Source organism: Labeo rohita, chromosome 21, assembly GCF_022985175.1.
Source record: "Labeo rohita strain BAU-BD-2019 chromosome 21, IGBB_LRoh.1.0, whole genome shotgun sequence".
In the NCBI taxonomy this organism is placed as follows: Eukaryota; Metazoa; Chordata; class Actinopteri; order Cypriniformes; family Cyprinidae; genus Labeo; species Labeo rohita.
The window spans coordinates 14,025,531-14,047,034 of NC_066889.1; the positions used below are offsets into that span (position 1 = coordinate 14,025,531).

The 21,504-nt window shown below is 35.5% G+C and overlaps 3 protein-coding genes across 8 annotated transcripts in view; all 3 read left to right on the forward strand.

Annotated features, from left to right (window-relative positions):
- Positions 1–6,049, forward strand: part of LOC127152866 (EGF-containing fibulin-like extracellular matrix protein 2) — an 18,055-nt gene extending 12,006 nt beyond the window's left edge. For 3 of the 4 annotated variants that reach the window (XM_051093736.1, XM_051093734.1, XM_051093737.1), the window contains one exon: positions 673–1,739. In XM_051093736.1, coding sequence (XP_050949693.1) covers positions 673–834 — 162 coding nt within the window. In that variant the 3' untranslated portion in view covers positions 835–1,739. Of the gene's footprint in view, positions 1–672; positions 1,740–5,945 lie in introns of those variants that run through there. The other variant, XM_051093735.1, reaches the window with a different exon arrangement.
- npas4b (neuronal PAS domain protein 4b) lies at positions 5,946–16,495 on the forward strand. Of its 3 annotated transcripts, XM_051093730.1 has the most exons (9): positions 5,952–6,049; positions 11,732–11,909; positions 12,271–12,425; positions 12,512–12,614; positions 12,699–12,990; positions 13,082–13,191; positions 13,308–13,443; positions 14,615–15,981; positions 16,076–16,495. In XM_051093730.1, the coding sequence occupies exons 2-9, from the start codon at positions 11,735–11,737 to the stop codon at positions 16,099–16,101; spliced, it is 2,364 nt and encodes a 787-aa protein (XP_050949687.1). In that variant the 5' UTR covers positions 5,952–6,049; positions 11,732–11,734; the 3' UTR covers positions 16,102–16,495. The 3 variants fall into 3 exon arrangements, with proteins under 3 accessions (XP_050949689.1, XP_050949687.1, XP_050949688.1); XM_051093732.1 differs by lacking the exon at positions 11,732–11,909 and having other exon boundaries at positions 5,946–6,049; XM_051093731.1 differs by lacking the exons at positions 5,952–6,049; positions 11,732–11,909 and adding an exon at positions 11,920–12,182.
- Positions 16,496–20,328: 3,833 nt separating this feature from the next.
- On the forward strand, positions 20,329–21,455 carry mrps12 (mitochondrial ribosomal protein S12). The gene is made up of 3 exons (XM_051093426.1): positions 20,329–20,519; positions 20,609–20,668; positions 20,752–21,455. Exons 2-3 carry the CDS (start codon positions 20,620–20,622, stop codon positions 21,132–21,134), a joined length of 432 nt encoding a protein of 143 aa, XP_050949383.1. The 5' UTR covers positions 20,329–20,519; positions 20,609–20,619; the 3' UTR covers positions 21,135–21,455.
- Positions 21,456–21,504: the final 49 nt, after the last annotated feature.

The window sequence follows — 21,504 nt, forward strand, 5'->3', positions numbered from 1 at the left end:
CATACAGTCATTGTTGGAAAGGGTTCAAATACACAAAAATGTCGAAAACCCAAAAATTTGTGGGACCTGAAGATTTTTTCTGAAGAACTGCAGGCAGTTTAACTGCTCAGGACAAACAAGGGACTCATGAACAACTACCACTAAACGAAAAAACAGCTGTGAATCATTCAGGTAACAACACAGTATTAAGAATCAAGTGTATGTAAACATTTAAACAGGATCGTTTTTATAAATTCATAAATAAACTTTTTTTGTTTACTTGTGGTCTATATGTAAACATATATAAAAAATAACATGCATTTTGTATGATCCTTCTTATTTTGGTAAAATAATTAACATTTTGCAGATTCTGCAAGGTGTATGTAAACTTTTGACCTAAAATGTATGTCTTTCATGTCAGTTTTGATCAATTTAATGCATACTTGCTAAAAAAAAAAAAAAACTTGGTAAATGGTGTATATATATATAATATTTAATTTTTAATATTTGTTTATATTGGTTAGTGATTTAAAACAGTGCAAATTCTTAAATATTTTTGTCTTATTCAACATGTTCACTTCTTTGTTTGAAGGTTAGTTTTAAGTTTTGAAAGTCCTGAAACTTTCAGTCTGAGTTTAAATGAAAAATCTCAGATTCTCATACTTTTGGACTTTTGTCATTTCTTGTTTCCAGCAAATCAACAACATCAGTGCCATGTTGGTTTTGGCCAAAACTGTGACTGGACCGAAGGAGTACGTTCTCGATCTGGAGATGGTGTCTGTAAATCCTCTCATGAACTACCAGACCAGCTCTGTTCTGCGTCTCTCCGTTTATGTTGGGCCTCATGCTTTCTGAGGAGAGAGAGATGGAGAGACAAACGTAGGAAAAACACTGTATGACAGAATATTTTTGACTCAGTCTATTTCTGCTTTTGTGTGTTGAAAATTGGCAACACAAGTTCCACAATTCACCACCTAATGATGTGAAATCATTTTTGTGGCTCACTTTGGCCGGTGACTGCAGGCTTATTCTGGGAAGCGCTAAAGCATCTGAACATTCATTCCTCTCACTTTGTCATTCTCACACATACATGCAGCGTACAAGCACACATACACAAACACACATCATAAACACACACACACATATCTGCTGCAGCCCAAAAAAATTATCTAACCTACATACAATACACATTCCATTTATCTAGTGTAATCTTAAAAAAAAAGAAAATCACTAGCAAACTAAAGAAAAATCCAGGGCTCTATATGCCTTGAATGAAACATGAAGAGAACAGATTTCTATGTAAATAATTTGTGAAACCATTCTTACATAAAGTGTTGCCTTTCTCTTAAGATTTTTTTTATTAATTTCTTCTGCTTGTGTTTACTCAGACTTTTTTCATCATGTTTTTTTTTTTTTTGCATAATTACATTGTTATAGTAAAAAAATGTAAAAGTAAATATATTACAAAAAAAATCGAATCCTTGTTCACATCTTTGTTTTTTACGATCTTCTTCCTTTACTTGTCATTTTTTGTCTTTATGCTCACATTTTGTGTTCATGCTAATAATTTGGTTAAAGTTTCTCTTGGTTGTGTTTATGATAAGCATAAAATGAAATGTATTACTCAGGTGTCTCCACATGGTGACAGTGTAACACTAGTGCACACATGCTGAGTTTTACCTGTTTTAATATTAGCTAAAAGAACCATTATTACAGTCACATTTAAGGGTCAAAAGTTAAAAATAAATGTCACATTTATATTATTTTTACTCGTGTTATTTTAGGGCTTCTGTACTTTAAAAACTACCGTACCTAACAACAATCATTTTTCATTTTGGAAATCCTGTTTACTACAAGATCTAGAAAGCATTAAAGTCATCCTGGTTTACATTTACCATACTTCATTAAAAAAGGTAAAGTAGTTAATGAATAAAAAGTAACAGAATGACTACAACATGAAAACTGATACCTTTAAATTCTAATTAGCGTGTGCTAAAAATGTTGGTGTTTTTGCAGGCCATTCATTAACATAATTTCATCAATGGACTGGTCATCTCACACTTGTTTTGGAACAATGGCAAAATGAGTAGGAAGTTCAGTTTGAGTCAGCGTCTGATTTATTACTGCTATGTGTGCGAAAGGATCTGTGTGTTAATTATAACGGCATGTAGTGTATTGTCAAATGACAAGTGTGAATTTAGCTTAGTGTAGCTCCAGCAGGGAAATGATGAGCTCATTGATGGTCAGTGTTGGCACAGAGGGCTTGTGGGCAGTGCAGCAGATGGATGTAGGTGTGATAGGAGTAGCTGAGCACACTGACAATCATATCAGATGATGATGCTGTAATATTTTATATTTATTGGCTTTCTTAGACTTTACGACTAAAGGCCATGAATAACTATAAAGATAACAATAAAGATATAGTTCTAAAAATCATTCTCAGTATTAAAGGATAGCAGAGTTAATAATAATAATAATAATAATAATATTAAAAGGTATTTTTTAGAATGTTGGTAACTAAACGGTATGGAAGGCCGTTTTCGCCACTGATTAAAAAATGTTATTGCGACTTTTTATCTCACAATTCTGACGTTTTTCCTCAGAATTGTGAGACATTAACTCGCAACTGCAAGTTCTAAAGTCAGAATTGCGATATTTAAACAATTCCGAATTATTAGTCAGAATTGCGAGATATAAAGTCACAATTCTAACTTTTTTCTCAGAATTGCATGATATAAACTTTATATCTCACAATTATGACTTTCTCAGAACTGCGTGATATAAACAAACAATTCTGGATTATGTCAGAATTGCACGTTACAAAGTCAGAATTGTGTGTTACACAATTGTTTTTTCGTGATAAAAACTCACAAATGCGAAAAAATAAGGTCAGAATTATTTTGAGATATTTATATTTATGTTTACATCACACAATTCTTTTCTCAGAATTGTGAGTTCATATCTTGCAATTCTGACTTTATATCTCGCAACTGACCCTTCCCGAACAGTTTGATTGACAGGCGATGCGACCAATCATAATGCTGATTTCGCCATTTTGTCCGACAAACAAATCAGACAGGAAAGCGGCATTGTTTGTTGGACATAGCAACAGTAACTAAGGAGGGCGGGATTTTGCAAAGGGTCAATTGTGAGATATAAACTCGCAATTGCGAGTTATAAAGTCAGAATTGCGAGATAAAATTCTGAGAAATAAGTCAGAATTGCAAGATATAAAGTCGCAATTCTTACTTTTTCTCAGAATAACTTAAGAGAAATAAAGTCAGAATTGCGAGATATAGGCCTATATCTCACAGTTCTGACTTTTTTCCTCAGAATTGTGAGATTAACTCGCAATTACAAGTTATAAAGTCAGAATTGCGAGATTGAAACAATTCCGAATTATTGGTCAGAATTGCGAGATATAAAGTCACAATTCTAACTTTTTTCTCAGAATTGCATGATATAAACTTTATATCTCACAATTGTGACTTTTTTCTCTCAGAAATGTGATATAAACAAACAATTCTGGATTATGAAGTCAGAATTACACGTTACAAAGTCAGAATTGCACGTTACAAAGTCATAATTGCACATTTCAAAGTCATAATTCGTACTTTTTTCGTGATATAAACTCACAATTGAGAGAAATAAAGTCAGAATTTATATTTATGTTTATATCTCACAATTCTTTTCTCAGAATTGTGAGTTCATATCTCGCAATTCTGACTTTATATCTCGCAATTGACCCTTCGCGAACAGCTTGATTGACAGGCGATGCGACCAATCATAATGCTGATTTCACCATTTTGTCCGACAAACAAATCAGACAGGAGAGCGGCATTGTTTGTTGTACATAGCAACAGTAACTAAGGAGGTCGGGTTTTTGCAAAGGGTCAATTGTGACATACACTACCGTTCAAAAGTTTGGGGTCAGTACATTTTTTTTTTTTTTTTTTTTAAGAAATTAATGCTTTTATTCACCAAGGATATATTAAGTTAATAATTAAAAGTTTATAAAAAAAGTTAATAATAAATAATTTACATTGTTATAAAATATTTATATTTTGAATAAACACTGTACTTTTTAAACTTGTTATTCTTGAAAGAATCCTGAAAAAAAAAAATTACATGTTCCAAAAAATATTTGGTAGCACAACTGTTGATATTATCCAACATTGATCATTCTAATAATAAATCCGCATATTAGAATGATTTCTGAAGGATCATGTGACACTTAAGACTGGAGTAACAGCTGATAAATATTCAGCTTTTCATCACAGGAATAAATTCTATTTTAAAGTATGTTAAAATAAAAAACATTATTTTATATTGTAAAAACATTTTGCAATATTACTGTTTTTTTTTTCTATATTTTTAATCAAATAAATGCAGCCTTGATGAGCATAAGAGACTACTTTAAAGACTATTACAAGTCTTACTGACCCCAAACTTTTGAACGGTAGTGTATAAACTCACAACTGCGAGTTATAAAGTCAGAACTGCGAGATAAAATTCGGAGAAATAAGTCAGAAATGCAAGATATAAAGTCACCGTTCTAACTTTTTCTCAGAATAACTTAAGAGAAATAAAGTCAGAATTATGAGATATAGGCCTATATCTCACAATTCTGACATTTTTTCTCAGAATTGCGAGAAATCTCAGTTCTGATTTTATAACGCACAGTTGAAACTCGCAATTCTGACTTATTTCTCATGAAACAATTCCTAATTAAATTGTGTTATAAAGCCAGAATTGCGAGATATAGTCACAATTCTTACTTTTTTCTCAGAATTGTGTGATATAAACTCACAATTGTTGATTGTCCGACCAGTCATAACGCTGATTCCTCCAGTTTGGTCCGACAAACAAATCAGAGAGGAGAGCTGGATTGTTTGTCGGACATAGCAACAGTAATTAAGGGGAGCAGGTTTTTGCGAAGGGTCAATTGTGAGATATAAACTCGCAATTGCGAGTTATAAAGTAGGATTGTGAGATAAACTCAAAATTCTGAGAAATAAGATATAAACTTCCTAGACCTTCTTTTTATGAATTGCGTTATATAAACAAACAATTCCGAATAATTAAGTCAAAATTGCATGATAAAAACTTGCAATTGTGAGTTATAAAGTCACAATTTTTACTGTTACATGTCAGAATTACATGATATAAAATCACAGTTGCGAGAAATAAAGTCAGATGCCATTAAGAGTAACTTGCAATTCTGATTTTATTTCTTAGAACTGCAAGTGTATTTCTCAGAATTGCAAGTTCATATCTCACAATCCTGACTTAATTTCTCAGAACAAGAGTCAGAATTGCACGTTTGTATCACTCGGTTCTGAGAAAATTGTGAGATAGAAAATCACTTACCTTTATTATTTTCTATTCAGTGGCAGAAACAGGCTTCCATAAAACAGCTTTTGTTCCCACTGACTGAAAAAATACAATGGATGTCAACAGGGATCAGTACTCTTTTGTTATGAACATTCTTTAAAATATCTTCTGTTGTGTTCAACATAAGTAAGACGTACGTACAGGTTTGGCACGACATGAGTACAAGATTTTTCATTTTTGTGTGAACTGTTCATTTTTAAATCTGTTTTGTTGTGGTATATGTTAGGTTAACATTTACATATGTTTAAAATTAAACAAATGTTTATATGCCTGTCTATAAATAGCTGAATTTGCTCTAAAAATAAACAAGCTATTTTCATTCTCAAAGAGGAAAATGGAGGAGCTATTTTTGCGTTTTAGAAGGGTAATGTTACACTGGGTTATAAAGAGAGTAATTTTCCCATCCACCCCCACACATACACGTCACAATCGGGCCATTAAAACATATTATTCTCTGATCCCCATGAATGACTGAAACAACAGATGCATGCTCTTAATTGTCATGAAATTTGAAATATTACCTTTCCCCTTATTTTTTTATTAGTAATTTGAATCATTTCCATCCCACGCAGATCAGGATTACAATTTTCAAGAAGATGACAAGGTGAAAAATGCTTCTTCAAACCAGAAAGAATCAGGCAACGTGACCTTCCAAGTGCTCTAAAGATGTGACGAAGTGAGTTTCCATTCTTAGTATTCATCACGAAAGTACTTTTAATAAAAGTCACTTAATTTCCAATTATATGACTTCACTGGGATAGAGGTTAAATGTTACGACTTCTGTTGGGTTCAAATTACTGCTGTGCTTGAGAACAACCATCATTTCGCATCTCTTGCAATGCGCAAATTTTGTTACTAAGATACTGCAGCTCCGTTGCCATGGGTGCAGAGATACAGAGATGGTCAAGTATCAGCTTCAAGTATAAACCCCTAAATAAAAAAAGAATATGTGTAGAAAAAGAAGACACGAAGACAGGGATACTACAAGTGAAATGTACTGTGCATTTCTTTATCAAATCTCAAATTTTGTAGCCACAAAGTTATCCATATTGCCCTGAATATGCAGTCCAAATTTAGATGGAGTTTGTGCCATAATCAACATAAGCCAAGAAGACCAACCATCTGAGCTGAATTTAGATTTTTCCTGGAAATCCAGTAATTCGCCATGTTCGGAATTCAATGTGAGATCATTACTCAAGTGTTCTGTCAATTCTTCGAAAATGACCAAAGGTCAACACATATTAAAAGACGTACATGTGAACAGATTATGAGCATTACACATTTTCTCCAAGAAATCCCATCCCCCATCTTTCAGATTTCAGCAGATGGCCGTGCCACCCACGTAATAAACAAAAAAGTCCAGTGGGAGCTCAAGGGTTAGGGTGACAGTTCCCTCTCTGCAGAGATCTGTCTCCCAAGGGCCAGGTTCACATCATCCAGCAAAACTTTTCATCAATATTGATAACGTATGTTCTGAACGACGTCAAATGCTGTGGCTGTCCAACAGTCTGTCCTTGTTCTGCGTATTTACATCCATTATAGTTCAAAGGCTAAAAGATTTTATTATTTGATCAGTAATAGCCATAATTGCACAGGCTGGACATAAAAAGAGGAAAAAAGACAGATAATGGTAGTCAGATACCACATAGGATGTGAAATATTACAAACAGGAAGAGTGACTCAGGCTTATTTAACCCTAGGACAAAAAAACTGACACATCACCTCTGGAGGTGATGGTTGGATGCCATAACCAAAATATAAGCAGGCATCTTGTACCCTATAGGACTCAATGTAACGGTATATGCAACTGACGTCTTTAAAAGTTACAGAAGTCCATCGAACACATATGGATGTGTTTGTCCTTGAGCGGTATATTTAGAATCTTATAGAAAACTGAAAGCGGTTTGAAATAAATGAGCACTGTTGCTGAGTGTTAAAAATAGCCTGAGCGACTAAGGAGAAAGAAAAAAGCAAGCGCAGTTACAAGGTTGCAGTTTGAACAGGCTTCATCAACGGTTAAGAGAGGGAGGAGGGAGATGTGTAGGTGAGAACTTAGCTCACGTACAATCGCTGCTCGATGTTTAAAACTTTTGTAAATACACAAAATGTATGCATGCGCTTCTCTACACTCTTAAAAATAAAGGTTGCAAAATTTACTCGCCTTCAAGCCATCCAAGATGTAGTTTCTTTATCGGAACATATTTGCTCACCAATGGATCCTCTGCAGTGAATGGGTGCCGTCAGAATGAGAGTTCTAATAAAAACTTTGTCCACAAGATTTTTTGTTTTTAACTTTAAACCTTTACTTCTGGCAAAAATATGAGTCCACTATCCATAATATTGTTTTCTGCAGTAAAAAACTCATCTTGTCTGAATCAGGAGAGAAATATGCACAGATCAAACATCATTTAATAATGAAGAAATTCCAAAACAGTTCTAAACAAAAGGATTTCGAAAACAGGGGATGAACTTTTTTTATTGGAGAAGGCATTATTATGAAGTATGGACTGGATTTTTTAAACTTTCTAAAGTTAAAACGCTTTAATGATGGATTTATTTCTTATGAACACAGTCGTTTGGATTACTTGTGGATTGTTGTGATGTTTTTATCAGCTCTTTGGTCATTCTGATGGCACCCATTCACAGAGAATCCATTGGTGAGCAAGAGATCTAATGCTAAATTTCTCCAAATTTGTTCTGATTAAGAAACCAACTCATCTACATTTTAGATAACTTGGGGGTGAGTACATCTTCAGGGGATTTTCATTTTTGAGTGAATTATTTTTTTTTCATAAAATTTTATAAACCAAAGGACCTTTTTTCACTAACAAATGTAATGCGATTGAACGTTTTCTTGGATGTTCCAATAAAGAACCTTTATTTTTAAAAGTATGGTGACTGAAGTCTAAATAAGCTCTTAACTACATGCATTCTTGATATGAGTCAATGAGGTCGGTCATGATGTTACAGATGAATGATCAAAGCACATACAGATGAAAATAGACAGCAGATGAGATCCCACTTATCACAATATATTGTTTACAAGTGGTGTGAATCATGCCATGGCACGTGACTGTTGATACATATTTCTTTAGATAAACAAAGTTTGTTCAGTTTGTTGACCATTACCATCCTCAGTCTTGTCTTTTAAAAGAAGTGTTGCCAAGCAACAGATTATCGCTGTTCTTTAAAGTAAAAGAGTGGAGACCTTGATTCTTCTGGTTTTAAAATAAACATGAACATAAAGAGGGAGAAACTATAAAACCAGACAAGTGTCCTTCAAACTGTTCATTCACTGATTTCTCCTTATCTTCCCCTTTCTCTCACTCTCTCTCTCACTCTCTTTCTCGAAAGAAAACTATTTTCTGTTTTGTTTCATTATTCACTTGTAAGTTTACTAAAAAGAAAGGAAATAAAAACACTGAACATAAGTTATATTGAATTTTCAAATCTGAAATGATTTTCACAAGAGTTTTAAACTTTAAATATTTTTGATTTGTTAATAATCATTTCAAATGCTTAACCATATGCATGACTTACATTTTGTGGCCCCAGTTTATTAAAAGTATAAATATAAAATAATACAGAATTAAAGCAGGTTTATATAGCAGGCTATACAAATTTCAAATGTAATACATTTAAATAAAAAATACTTAAGTGATTTTTTATCTCTATTATTATTCATAAAATTATTATTATTATCAATGCAATTTAAATTGTCTTGTTAAAGGATTAGTTCACTTCCAGAACAAAAATGTACAAATAATTTACTCACCCCCTTGTTGTCCAAGATGTTCATGTCCTTCTTTCTTCAGTTGTAAAGAAATTATGTTTTTTGAGTTTTTTTGAGCGTTTGAGGATAAAAAGTATATAAACTGTAAAATTTTGAAGATGCATTTAAACTGCATTTTGGAAGTTCAAACTCAGAAGCACCACAGAAGTCCATTATATGAAGAGAAATCCTAAAATGTTTTCCTCAAAAAACATCTTTTCTTAATGACTGAAGAAAGAAAGACACAAACATCTTGGATGATTCTGGAAGTGAACTACTCCTTTAAGTATTCAAAAAAAACAAAAACGTTATGTTTTGATATGTTTGTCAGTAGGGGGCGGTCTTACAATGTCAACCCTGTTACCATAGTTTTATATCTATCCATTTTTTTTATTTTCCTATCCACAATTTTTTTTTCCTGTAAGAGTGGGCAAATTTGTAATTTTTATGGGTCTGGCTTCCGGTCTCATTCGTGTTCAGATATTTTCAGCTGTACAAAACAGCTCATTTTGCTGATTGATACTGCAAATCGGTGTGTCTTACCATATTTTAATGTATCATTTTAATTACGAACACATCCCAGATAGCACACGTACATCTGTTACTGATCACTTGATCTGGAAAGCATGCCAGTTTTACATACATTCTAAATCATAAACATCTTAAAGACATAATAGACATCTATTTGACATCTGATAGGAAACATCCTATAGACATATTGTAGATGAGTTATGGTTATTTCCCTATAGCAGCTAATGAACCAGAAGTCTCACCCATAGGCTTACTTCTGCATTGAAGAGTAAGGTGGATAGTAAACAAATGTTTTTTTTTTTTAAAAAATGGTATTTATAAAAACATTAGAAGTAAAATAAAGCATGATCTTAAAAATTAAATAAGTGTTTATATAAATAGAACGGTTTGCACTTATGTCAAGGTTTTGAAAGTTAACCAGATGCGCAGCCATACTGGCAATACTCGGATGTAAACAACAGCATGGAACTACTACTGAATACGTTGTTCTGCTAATTTATGCTGTCTAAACCACGAAAAAAACGTGTGGTAGCTGCTAAATCGCATAGAGAAGGACTTAGTAAGCAGGAAAGGGCGCAATATTTTGACAAACTAAAATTAATAGGTGGTAAAGATACATTTTAATATTAATTAAGATATTAGCCTAATATTTCACCTACCTGACCAGAAATGACAACAAACGCCTTTTGTTCCTCAGGGAGTTTTTTGCACTCTTCTCCTTGATTTGTTATAACTTTCGGCAGTCTATAGTACTCCAAATGTTTTTCCCAGTCCGACCAATTAGTACAGCCTAAAACAACAATAACTGACCATTTTCAGCAGCAATAATCAACTAAATATGTGAGTTTCGTTCGGTTCCCCTGGTGAAAAAACTGGCATATGCTGGTAGGTATGTTTTGGTGCTGGTTTATGCTGGTCCTTTGCTGGCTTTGCTGGTCCTTTGCTGGTTTATGCTGGTCATGTTGCTGGTCAAGGACCAGCATAAACCAGCAAAGGACCAGCTTAAACCAGCATCAAAACATACCTACCAGCATATGCTGTTTTTTTCACCAGGGTCAGTGGAATTGTTTACGTTTCCCTGCCGCCAAAATGGCCAAATGATGACGCGTCGTGAAAACACTCTATATAAAGGCTAGCCTATTTAAAATAGTACAGTGTACAAATTATTTTTCTCGTATAATCATACAAGAAATAGTTTTCAAATCACCTTATCAAACTGTAAACCACAGCCATATTCGTGATCCGTCGTTTGGTTTAACTTTGCTGTAAAATGATATTTCAACGATCATGTTGCGAGCGACAGTCGTGGGATAAAACACTTATTTTCTCAATCGTGGTTATTGTTTGTTTTCTATTTTCATTTCCATGGGTGTCATGATGCAATTGTTGATTGTGCGCTATCAGCCTCCTACTAATTGCTTTGATGAAGAACCAATAACCACAGGCGCATCCACAGATTTCAATTAGCATATCACTGAAATTCATCAACATGAGATATAAGTTCTTACTCCGAAATAACAAAATAACAGCGTTTCCCTGTAGCCAAGCAGCAAAATTCTGTTGCAGCAGCTCGCAGCCAGATGCACCTGCTCTGAGCGCGCAACAGGGTGGAGAGTTTGGACCGCTGCCTCCGTCTCGATTTGTCCAAATCTGGCTTTGCGCGTTGAAAGGGATCCCATATTTATCCTACGTCACTATCACAGCAGCAAAATGCAGAGATACTTGGAGATCAGATTCAAATCCATTTATGCACGCCCCCTCCCATCATTTCTTCAGGCGGGCGCTCTATATAAAGGATCCGGAGGCAATGTTTCCATCAGAAGCTTCACGCAAAAGCCAGAGAGAGATTCATAGCATACCAACATACTAACTTAAGAAGACAGAGGATATATGAGCAAAGAAAAAATGTTTTTCTCAATTACCAAGTAGTTTTTTAAGCTATTATCCGAAACTTAAAAGAAGTGGCGTTTGCCCCAAACGATGGCTGAGTAGTTTTAACTGCAGGCAGTTTTTACCCATATTATTCATTTGTTTTAACGATTCTTCGGACTCGAGAAAATGTACCGGTCCACTAAAGGAGCATCAAAGGCTCGGAGGGATCAAATCAACGCAGAAATTCGCAACTTGAAAGATCTTCTGCCCATCTCCGACGCCGACAAAGCTCGTCTCTCCTATCTTCACATCATGTCCCTAGCCTGCATTTACACAAGAAAGTCCGTCTTTTTCTCTCAAGGTAGGGTTAACTCCTCAAAGATTATACTGAGAGTAATTAAGAATGGAGTTCATGAGTTGGATTTGAATATAAAGTTAGTTCTTTAGATCAGCGTGTTTGCTTTTAGTTTCTTAACAGGTTGTCCATCCTTACATGTTTTTCTAATCAAGCCATAAAATAATTTTAAAACTTTTTTATTCAAGCATTGAGTAGATATGTCATATCTAAGGAATCTGTCTCTGTCCAGAGTTCTGAAAGTAGCTGTCTATGGTGCTGATGCTGAGCTATTTATGTGTATGTTGCTGTAGATTACAATCTCATTGTTTGTACATATTATAGTACAGATCTTAAGTTTGAGATTTCCATGTTTTGTCTTTATCAGCGGCAGCAGGTCATGATGTGAGCGGGAACATCCTGTCTTTGCCAGAACTCTCAGATCTGCTGCACACACTACCAGGGTTTCTCCTAGTGCTGACGAGTGAAGGAAAACTCCTTTATTTATCGGACAATGTTGCGGAGCACCTTGGGCATTCCATGGTAAGAAACTAATTTTAAAATAACTAACTTTTTTGTACTTTTATTAGCAACTGGTGGGCTAAAAATATTAATTTGGGCTCATTCAGGTGGATCTGGTGGCTCAGAGTGACAGCGTGTATGATATTGTCGACCCAGCTGATCACTTCATCATGAGGGGAAACCTTGTGCCAATCACCACACCTGACACAGGTAATTTACACTGCTGGTTTGACACCCCAAAGCAATTGAGAAACAAACTAATACCTTAATTTGAAAACCCCTTTTTTTTTCCAGACCGCCTTTTTCGCTGTCGCTTCAGCACTTCGAAGTTTGTAAGGAGGCAGGGGTCTGGCAACAAACTGACGTTGGTTCGAGCACGCTGTTTGCCACCTCCATGCCACACGTCCTCCTACTGGACATCCAATCCGGTGTGGGTGTGTTTTTGCTCCCCACTTGAGTCCAGCGTCCCTCAGGTTTCATCAGCTAGGAATCCTCTCCCCACTCCTCCTGCGGAGCAGTCTTTCCTCCTGTCCTGTTTCCAGTCTCAGCACAGCCGGGATATGAGAATCCATGCTGTTCAAGACAGGTACAGTATGAGCGTTAATGTTCTTGTCGGTAAATGATTGTGTAGTTGAGAGTGAGAGAATAATCTGGTTGTGTTTGACTCTCTCTGACAGTGTAAGCGTGTACCTTGGCTACGACATAGAGACTCTGCGTTCTCGCTCATGGTACAGTCTGATTCATCCTCGCGATCTCTCTCACGCCTCTGCACAACACTGCGCCCTGTGTGAGTACATAACTTCATTTTTTATTTATTTATTTTTTTAAAATGTTTATGCTGTATATTAAAAGCTGGTCTAGTAAATGTGGTTTGTTAATTGGTCATTGTGTTCTTTTTTTTAGTACATGAAGGTGGGGAGAGGCAGGTGGAGATGGTGGTCCAGGTAGAGGCAGCAGATCATTCATGGGTCTGGCTGTATATTGTTCTTCAGCTGGAGACTGGAGAATATCCCATCAACAGCCACAACTATGTCATAAGGTATAAAAGCTACCAGATTTTAGGTTTAATATACTATATTAAAAATTATTATATACTAATAAAAATTATTAGATACATTTTATTTTTAAATTCATTTTATAAACTTATTTTAATGACTAATAATACTACTAATTATTATTATTATTATTATTATTTATACTTTTTGTAATAATACTAATAGTTTAGTTTTTCCATTATTTTTAATAATAATAATAATAATAATAATATGATTAGATTTTCATTATATTGACAAATAATATAATTATTAAAATGTATGACAAACAAAAATAAAACAATACCATAATTAATAATAATAATCCCTTATTTTATTATTATTATTGTTATTATTATTATTATTATTACTAATATCATTATTAAAATTTATGACAAAAATAAAATAATTAATAACAATAATAATAATAATAATAATACTTTAAATAATACTTATTTTTATTATTATTATTTAATATTGTAATTATTATCATCATCATTATTATTATTTTTAATAACAAATAATATCATTATTAACATTTATGACAAATAAAAATAAAATAATAACAACAATGAATAATAATAATCACTTATTAAATAATATTTATTATTACTCTTATTTTTATTTTTACTAAAAATAACATTATTAACATTTATGACAAATAAAAATAATAAAAAATAATAATAAAAAATAAAATAACAAAAAATAATAACAAAAATTAATAATAATAATACCCTATTAAATTATATTTATTATTGTTATTCATACATTTTATTATTATAGTATTATATTATTAGTATTATTAATAAGAATAATAATTCCTTATGAAATAAAAAAAAATCATTTTAGTCATTATATTATTCATTTTTATTATTAATAATAATATTAATTATCATTATTATTGTTGTATTAATAACAGTAATATAATTGTTTCTGTTTTATACACTTTAATATTTATGTATTATTTTTTATTGAAATTGTTAAGATATTTAATAATGTCTTATCATTTAAAAATATAATAAATATAACAGAATTAAAAATTGTAATAATATTATTTATTTAAAAAATATTAAACTGTATCAACATTTATACTAAAACATACAACAAAACAAATTCATAAAATAATATCACACTACAAATATTCATAACAATTTGTCATTTTCTCCACTCTTTCCTCAGTGAGTCTGAAGCCTGGTCGGTGCGTCAGCAGTTGTATTCAGAGCAGAACCAGCTGGCTCTCCTGTACCAGGAGGCACGCCAGAGCTCTGACCCCCTGTCCAGCCCAGACCAGGTTTTCACCCCCAGCAGCAGTGGCCTGTCCTCCCAATCCTTTGACTTCAGCTTCACCACGTCCGGCCGGAGCTCCTCTGAAGAGCTCCCCAGCACCTCAGCCCCAACCAGCATGCCACTCGACCCTCTCCAGGGCTTTTCTCAGGACGAAGAGAGCCATCCGCAACTGCACGGCAGCCACCAGATGTGGAGATCAGCCATGAATGTCTCCCCAGAACATCTGAGCAACATCACCATCCCAAGTCTTTCTGCAACTCACATCGCCCCTCCGCCCCTTCCTCCATTCAAACCTCCTCCCAAGCGCCAAAGCTCAGAAGAGTTCATCTGCACGCCTCCTTACACCCCAAGACTCGGAGGGGGGAGTTTCATGTTTGGCGATGAGCCCTTCAAATCAGAGCATAGCAGTGTAGTCAAAATGAGACAAACCCTTCCCGCAAGCATCGGCCCAACTCAACACTGCCGCAAACGCCTATACGAAACGCTACCACCGACTCCGGACAGCCCAGGCAGCGACGAATGCATTCTTATGGCGCTGCCGGAGATCAGAGGACCTCTATATGTAGACGTCCCCCATTTACCATTCCACAATCCTCCCGAAGGCCTACTGACCCCCGAGGCTTCGCCCACCAAAAAGCCCTGTTTGAGTTTCTTCCCTCAGGAAGACAACTCCGAAAGAGAGCGCCTGGAGATCTCGCTCCTGGCTCAGTATATTAGCACTTTAGCTGAGGGCTTCTGTCACAGCCACCCACAAAACACATCAGCTCCCTCTCATCACGGCCCAAACTCCTCGCTGGCTCACATTGATGTCTTTATGTTTGAGGAGAAAGCAGTAGATGGCATCCCTCTTCCAAATCTGCAATCCACCTCCCCCGTACCTCCCTCACCTTACTCATCAGAGCCGTCCTACGCTCAGCGCTCCCCGAGCCGCAGCTCCCCTGTCCACGCGCAGGAGGAGGCGGCGACTCTGAACGGTGTACACCACCTCTGTAGCGTCCAGTCGACGCACCGTAATCGCATGGCCGGGGGTGAGACGCAGGAATCCGAGAGACCCGATGTGGAGATGATGACCTCCTCAGGGTCCACCGAGGCACTTCCTGCCCTCACTCCTGCTCTGCCTTGTGCCCAGTCCCTCCTAGAGGAGCTGGTCACCATGGAACCTGTGTTTGGGGCAGCCGCCCCGATGACTCCTGCCGAAAGGCAGCAAGATGAGTTGTATCAACTCCCTCATCAAGGCGGACAACAGATCTTCTACCAAGGTGAGGAAGTCTGGAACTTGTGCTTATTTTAGCATCGCAATATCTCAAAGTTTTTGTGTCTAAACTGTGTTTTTCTCTCTCTCCTTTCTTACAGATGGAACCAGTGATCACATGTTTTAACATAAGTCTGTGACTTAATCAACAAAGTATGGCATATTGTCATCTAAAAAGCTATTTTTCTGGGACTATGTGGTAGAGCTATATCAAAAAAAGTGTGTTAAAAAGATTTATTTATGTTTATATATCATGAAGTCACATGAACATGCATCCTATTCACTTTGGGGAAAAGTACTTAAAGTAACAAACTTTGTATTCACTTATAGTGAAGACTGTGTTTTACTGAAAGAATGTGTTTATGAATCACAAGTGTATCTTTAAGCCATCGTAGAGTTCTACGATCAAGTAGAGGATTGATTCCTACTTACACTACTCTCTTTCTATTTGCTTTTCATTGTGTCAGTGCATGAAAACCATAGAAGATGCTTCATAATAAACAATATTGCTTTCCGTTTCATCCTTTGTTTGGAGTTCCCGAAAGTTCTGTTATATAGGATTTGTTTAATCAAAGGTTCCGTGTAGAACTTCAGAAACGCAAGAGGTTCTTTGAGGAACCCAAAATGCTTCTTCTGCGCCATCGCTGTGAAAGCCTTTCGATGTTCCGTATGTTCTTGTTTTTACAAAGAATATCCTTGAATTTGATGCGCTCTTGTTTTCCAAATATGTATATGAGAGTCAATTAAATGCATCAAAGCGAGGTTCATCGGAGTGTGTTCATTGTTGCTGCCCCCTCCATTGTTCCCTTCTCTCTCTCGCTTTCATTCACTGCCTTTTTAGTGTGTCGCCATGGTTTCCTAGGACCGACTGACGCAGATGATGAGGCGCTATCTGTTTTTCCTGACGTATGCTCTTGACTCAGAGGCACAGTGGAGACAATCAGCCTCCTACACGCATACACACACACACATGCATATATGTCCACGAACGCATGCTGTACAGTGAATAGTCAGCCCACACTTTCCCATTATACCTGGCAGCTCACGATAATACCCTATATGGCCTTTCCTGCCTCTCAGTATCTGCTTCCATTTTTTCCTCTTGTTGCTGGGGAAGCGAGATCTTCTCGCAATCTCCACCTCCGGTGGCCCTAAATCATTGTTTGCTTGTCAATTATCCAGTTATGCACCTTTTCATTGAGTCTGGCGTCCGGTAGTGCAATGACCCTCCCACATGAGACCGTGGGCCAGCTTACCGCCCCGTGTCCAGAAATACCCAGTGAGTTTGATCTGAATAAAACTCTCTCATGTCTTCTCATCCTGTCCTTGTGAGAACGATGCGCTTTCAGCGATGAAGAGGAATAAAAATAGATGGGACTGAAAAGAGGAGGAAAAGAGGGAATGGGGAGCGCTTGGAAGGTGCACAAGGACTTTTAGGTGCTTATTCATCCTGCTTTCCTCCCACTCCTCCAATCAGTCAGCTGAATTTCTTTTCATCCTCCCTCTTTCACACATCTGTGCTTTCTCATTCATACAGTCCCATTCATTAGGACCCTCTCTCCTTATGACTCACCCTTACCTCTTTAACTCTCTGCTCTCTCGCTCTTCATCCTCCAGATACGTCCACACAAACAGCCCGTGCCCACTTAAATCATAATGGAAATGCAAAAATTAAGATGCTCTCATGTTGTTTTCTGGAAAGTATGATGAAAACAACCACCTACATTGTCTGTACTATTCAAGGATGTACAAAACATTTCTATTCTAGAGCTCTAATGCCATGGTGAGACATCAAAAGAACAATTTTCTCAGCCAATAAATTATATCGGTAGAGATATAGCAAAACAAACCTTTGAACTAAGTATTATTTTGACAAGCTGTCTTCATCCTGGGGCTTGAGACAGTGTCCTCAGTCGTCCATTTCTCACGAAGGCCTGCATTGCACCAACATGAAACTTTATTCAGTGTCTTTACTTTTGAGTTTGTCAGTATAGACTGTAAAAACTGCTCAATGCTGACATTCAGTGGTCAACTGTATGGAATGCCTGCGAAGAAATAAAAAAGAGTACTTATCAAAATAATCTACTTTAAAAGGATAGTTCACCCAAAAATGAAAATTTCCCATTATTTACTTAGCCTAAAGCCATCCTAGGTGTATAAGACTTTCTTCTTTCAGACGAATACAATCAGAATTATATAAAAAAAAATGTCCTGGCTCTTCCAAGCTTTATAATGGCAGTGAATGGCTATCATAAAAAGTGCTCCACATGACTCCCGGGGGTTAATAAAGACCTTAAATATCCATATTTTAAAATGTTATAAACCGCAATCTCTAGCTTTTGCTAACTATTGTACATGCGTTTACTAGATATGGCGTTCCAGACATAGGATGTAGGTGTAGCACAATCTCCAGTGAGAATATGCTAGTCTCATGAGAACCAAGCTTTGTTTTTTTTTTAAGTTATATTTTTGGGCTTTTTTGTGCTACTGATGCCGACGAGAACCAGGCTTTGTTTAAAGTGAAGGAAAACCAGCCTCCTCTTGGGTTATATATCGAAATCCTCCAATATTTTTTTTTTACAAATCCTTGTTTTGTACTTCTAATTTGTGACTGGTGTTTTGTTTTGCTGTCTCCTTTGTGTGTCCTTTGTGTGTCCGAAGTTTTACATCATCCGCTGAAACACCACTCTCTTGTGAACGTGTGTATGACACTTAGTGGAATCTAGAAATTGTGGTTCATAAGTTTAAATATGGATATTTTTCTGATACAAACACATTGCTTTGCTTCAGAAGACCTTTATTAACCTGTGTTAATAAAGCTGTGTGGAGTACTTTTTATGATAGATGGACGCAATTTTTGGGGCTTTATAATCTCAACACTCATTCACTGCCATTATAAAAGCTTGGAAGAGCCAGGACATTTTTTGAATATAACTCTGATTGTATTCGTCTGAAAGAAGAAAGACATATACACCTAGGATGGCTTGAGGGGGAGTAAATCAAGGGGTAATTTAAATTTTTGGGTGAACTATCCCTTTAAGTGGCTTTTTATGTCATTAAAGGCATAGATCACCCAAAAATGAAGAAGAAGTCATCATTACGATTAATTTGTTTCAAACCTGTGTGAATTCCTTTTATCTTGTGAACACAAAAGAAGATATTTTGAAAAATGTATACAGTTGGTGGTCGCTATTGAAATCCGTAGTATTTTCTTCCATGTTATGGAAGTACTCTACCAGTCAAAAGTTTTTGAACTGTAAGATTTCTAATGTAAAGTCTCTTCTGCTCACCAAATCTGCATTTATTTGATCCAAAGTACAGCAAAAACAGCAAAAATATTTTTACTATTTAAAATAACTGAATTCTGTTTGAATATGTTTTAAAATGTAATTTATTCCTTTGATCAAACAAATACATTTTCAGCATCATTACTCCAGTCTTCAGTGTCACATGATCGATCAGAAATCATTCTAATATGCTGATTTGCTGTTTATGAACTTTTGTAACATTATACACTATATCATTCAGATAGCATTCAGCTTGAAGTCACTATACTTTTTTTGGGAAAGAAATTATAGAAATTAATACTTTTATTTAGCAAGGATGCTTAAAGTTGATCAAAAGTGATGATAAAGATATGTATAATGTTACAAAAGATTTCCATTTCAGATAAACGCTGTTCTTCTAAACTTTATATTCATCAAAGAAACCAGAGAAAAATCTACTCAGCTGTTTTCAACATAATAATAACAATAATAAATGTTTTTTTGAGAAGCCAATCAGAATATTAGAATGATTTCTGAAGGATCATGTGACTGGAGTAATGATGCTTAAAAATCAGCTATGAAATCACAGGAATAAATTACATTTTAAAATATATTCAAATAGAAAACAGTTATTTTGCATAATAAAAATATTTCAAAATTGTACTGTTTTTGCTGTATAAATCCAGGCTTGGTGAGCAGAAGAGACTTCTTTAAAAACATTAAAGACTTCTTACTGTTCAAAAACTTTTGACTGGTAGTGTAAATGGGCACCATCAACTGTTCGTATATATATATATATATATATATATATACATATATATATATATATATACATATATATATATATATTTGTACAAATAATGGAAGAGGTGATTTTGAAGTATTTCTTATTTTAATGATTCCAGAATCTTTCCTGTGATGCATCTTAAAATCTGAATTAATAGTTACTTTGATATTTTTGTGCAGTTTGAAGTAAAAAATATGAAATATTTGTGATAGTACACAGTTCCAACTTGTATAACATATATATATATATATCTCAGATTTACCACACCCTTTCACTAGATGGCAGTATAACGCAGTTCAGTCTTGAGCTCACCGGTCCAGAATCGAGGAAGATTCCTCAGGGGTCATGCGTTTTCAACATGGCGATATGCATGTTGGTAACATAACAGTGAGGGTAGAGGAATTCGTCCTTTTTTCCATTGACTGAAAACTAAAGACAGCAAGGAGGCTCAGGAAACGTCGGACACTTTGTTTTAACATAACGTACATACAGGTAAATTAAACATAAAATTAATTTACACTAGCACCGTGTATTTCACTGTTTCACATACACATAACTTGATTTTGCAATTGCTCCTACAGATGAATTAAAAATGTCTTTCATTGGAAGTCTAAAACCATTGCTCTCGTCTGTTTTGCAGGGTAAGTTAGCATCATTTTGATTAATGTCATGTTAAAATAACTGAAATGAATGATGCCACTTTCCCTTGTCTCATTTTTGGCAGCATCACATTCTGTACCTTTCTGGTCTGGACCTGTGTTCACCAGGACCATGGCCACTCTCAATCAGATGCATCGTAAGGGCAGACCTCCCCCGCTTCAGCCAAAAATCAGTGCCACTTATGGGCATCCACAACTCAAAGCAGTAGTTCTGAAGACCATGATCAGGAAACCCAAGAAGCCCAACTCAGCCAACCGCAAGTGTGCACGAGTACGGCTGTCCAATGGTCAAGAAGCTGTCGCGTACATCCCTGGAGAAGGACACAACCTCCAGGAGCACAATGTGGTGCTGATACAAGGAGGGAGAACACAGGACTTACCAGGGGTTAAAATAAAAGTGGTCAGGGGCAAATATGACTGTGCACATGTTGTGAAGAAGAAACAGTAATTGCTATAACTGTGTGTAACTGCATATATCTGTATGACTGTAATAACTTGAATGCCAACTAATAAACTTTGTCTGAAATGTATAATATTATGGTCAAGCTCTTGTTCATACGGATCTTCCAGTTCAACTGTGATCTGATCCTGCAGTGTTATTTTCACAGAGTTCAAGTAGTTTTTCTTGTTTCGCAAGAAATGTTATCTTTGTTGATCACATTTGATAAAAGTAAAAAGTGTTTGTCTTCACTCTTACTATTACTATGACATGTTAAGTAACTATTATTCAAATGAAGTTGCTTATCCTTTTGTACAAAGTGTCATCTGCATGTCTGATAAAACATGCTGTGCAAACAATGTCAAAAATGAAGAATGAC

Coding starts and splice junctions, on each gene's coding strand:
- npas4b (XM_051093730.1), top strand. CDS start 11,735: ATGTACCGGTCCACTAAAGGAGCATCAAAGGCTCGGAGGGATCAAATC. Junction 11,910..12,270: donor GTCCGTCTTTTTCTCTCAAG/GTAGGGTTAACT, acceptor TGTCTTTATCAG/CGGCAGCAGGTCATGATGTG. Junction 15,982..16,075: donor ACAACAGATCTTCTACCAAG/GTGAGGAAGTCT, acceptor CCTTTCTTACAG/ATGGAACCAGTGATCACATG.
- mrps12 (XM_051093426.1), top strand. CDS start 20,620: ATGTCTTTCATTGGAAGTCTAAAACCATTGCTCTCGTCTGTTTTGCAG. Junction 20,669..20,751: donor GCTCTCGTCTGTTTTGCAGG/GTAAGTTAGCAT, acceptor CATTTTTGGCAG/CATCACATTCTGTACCTTTC.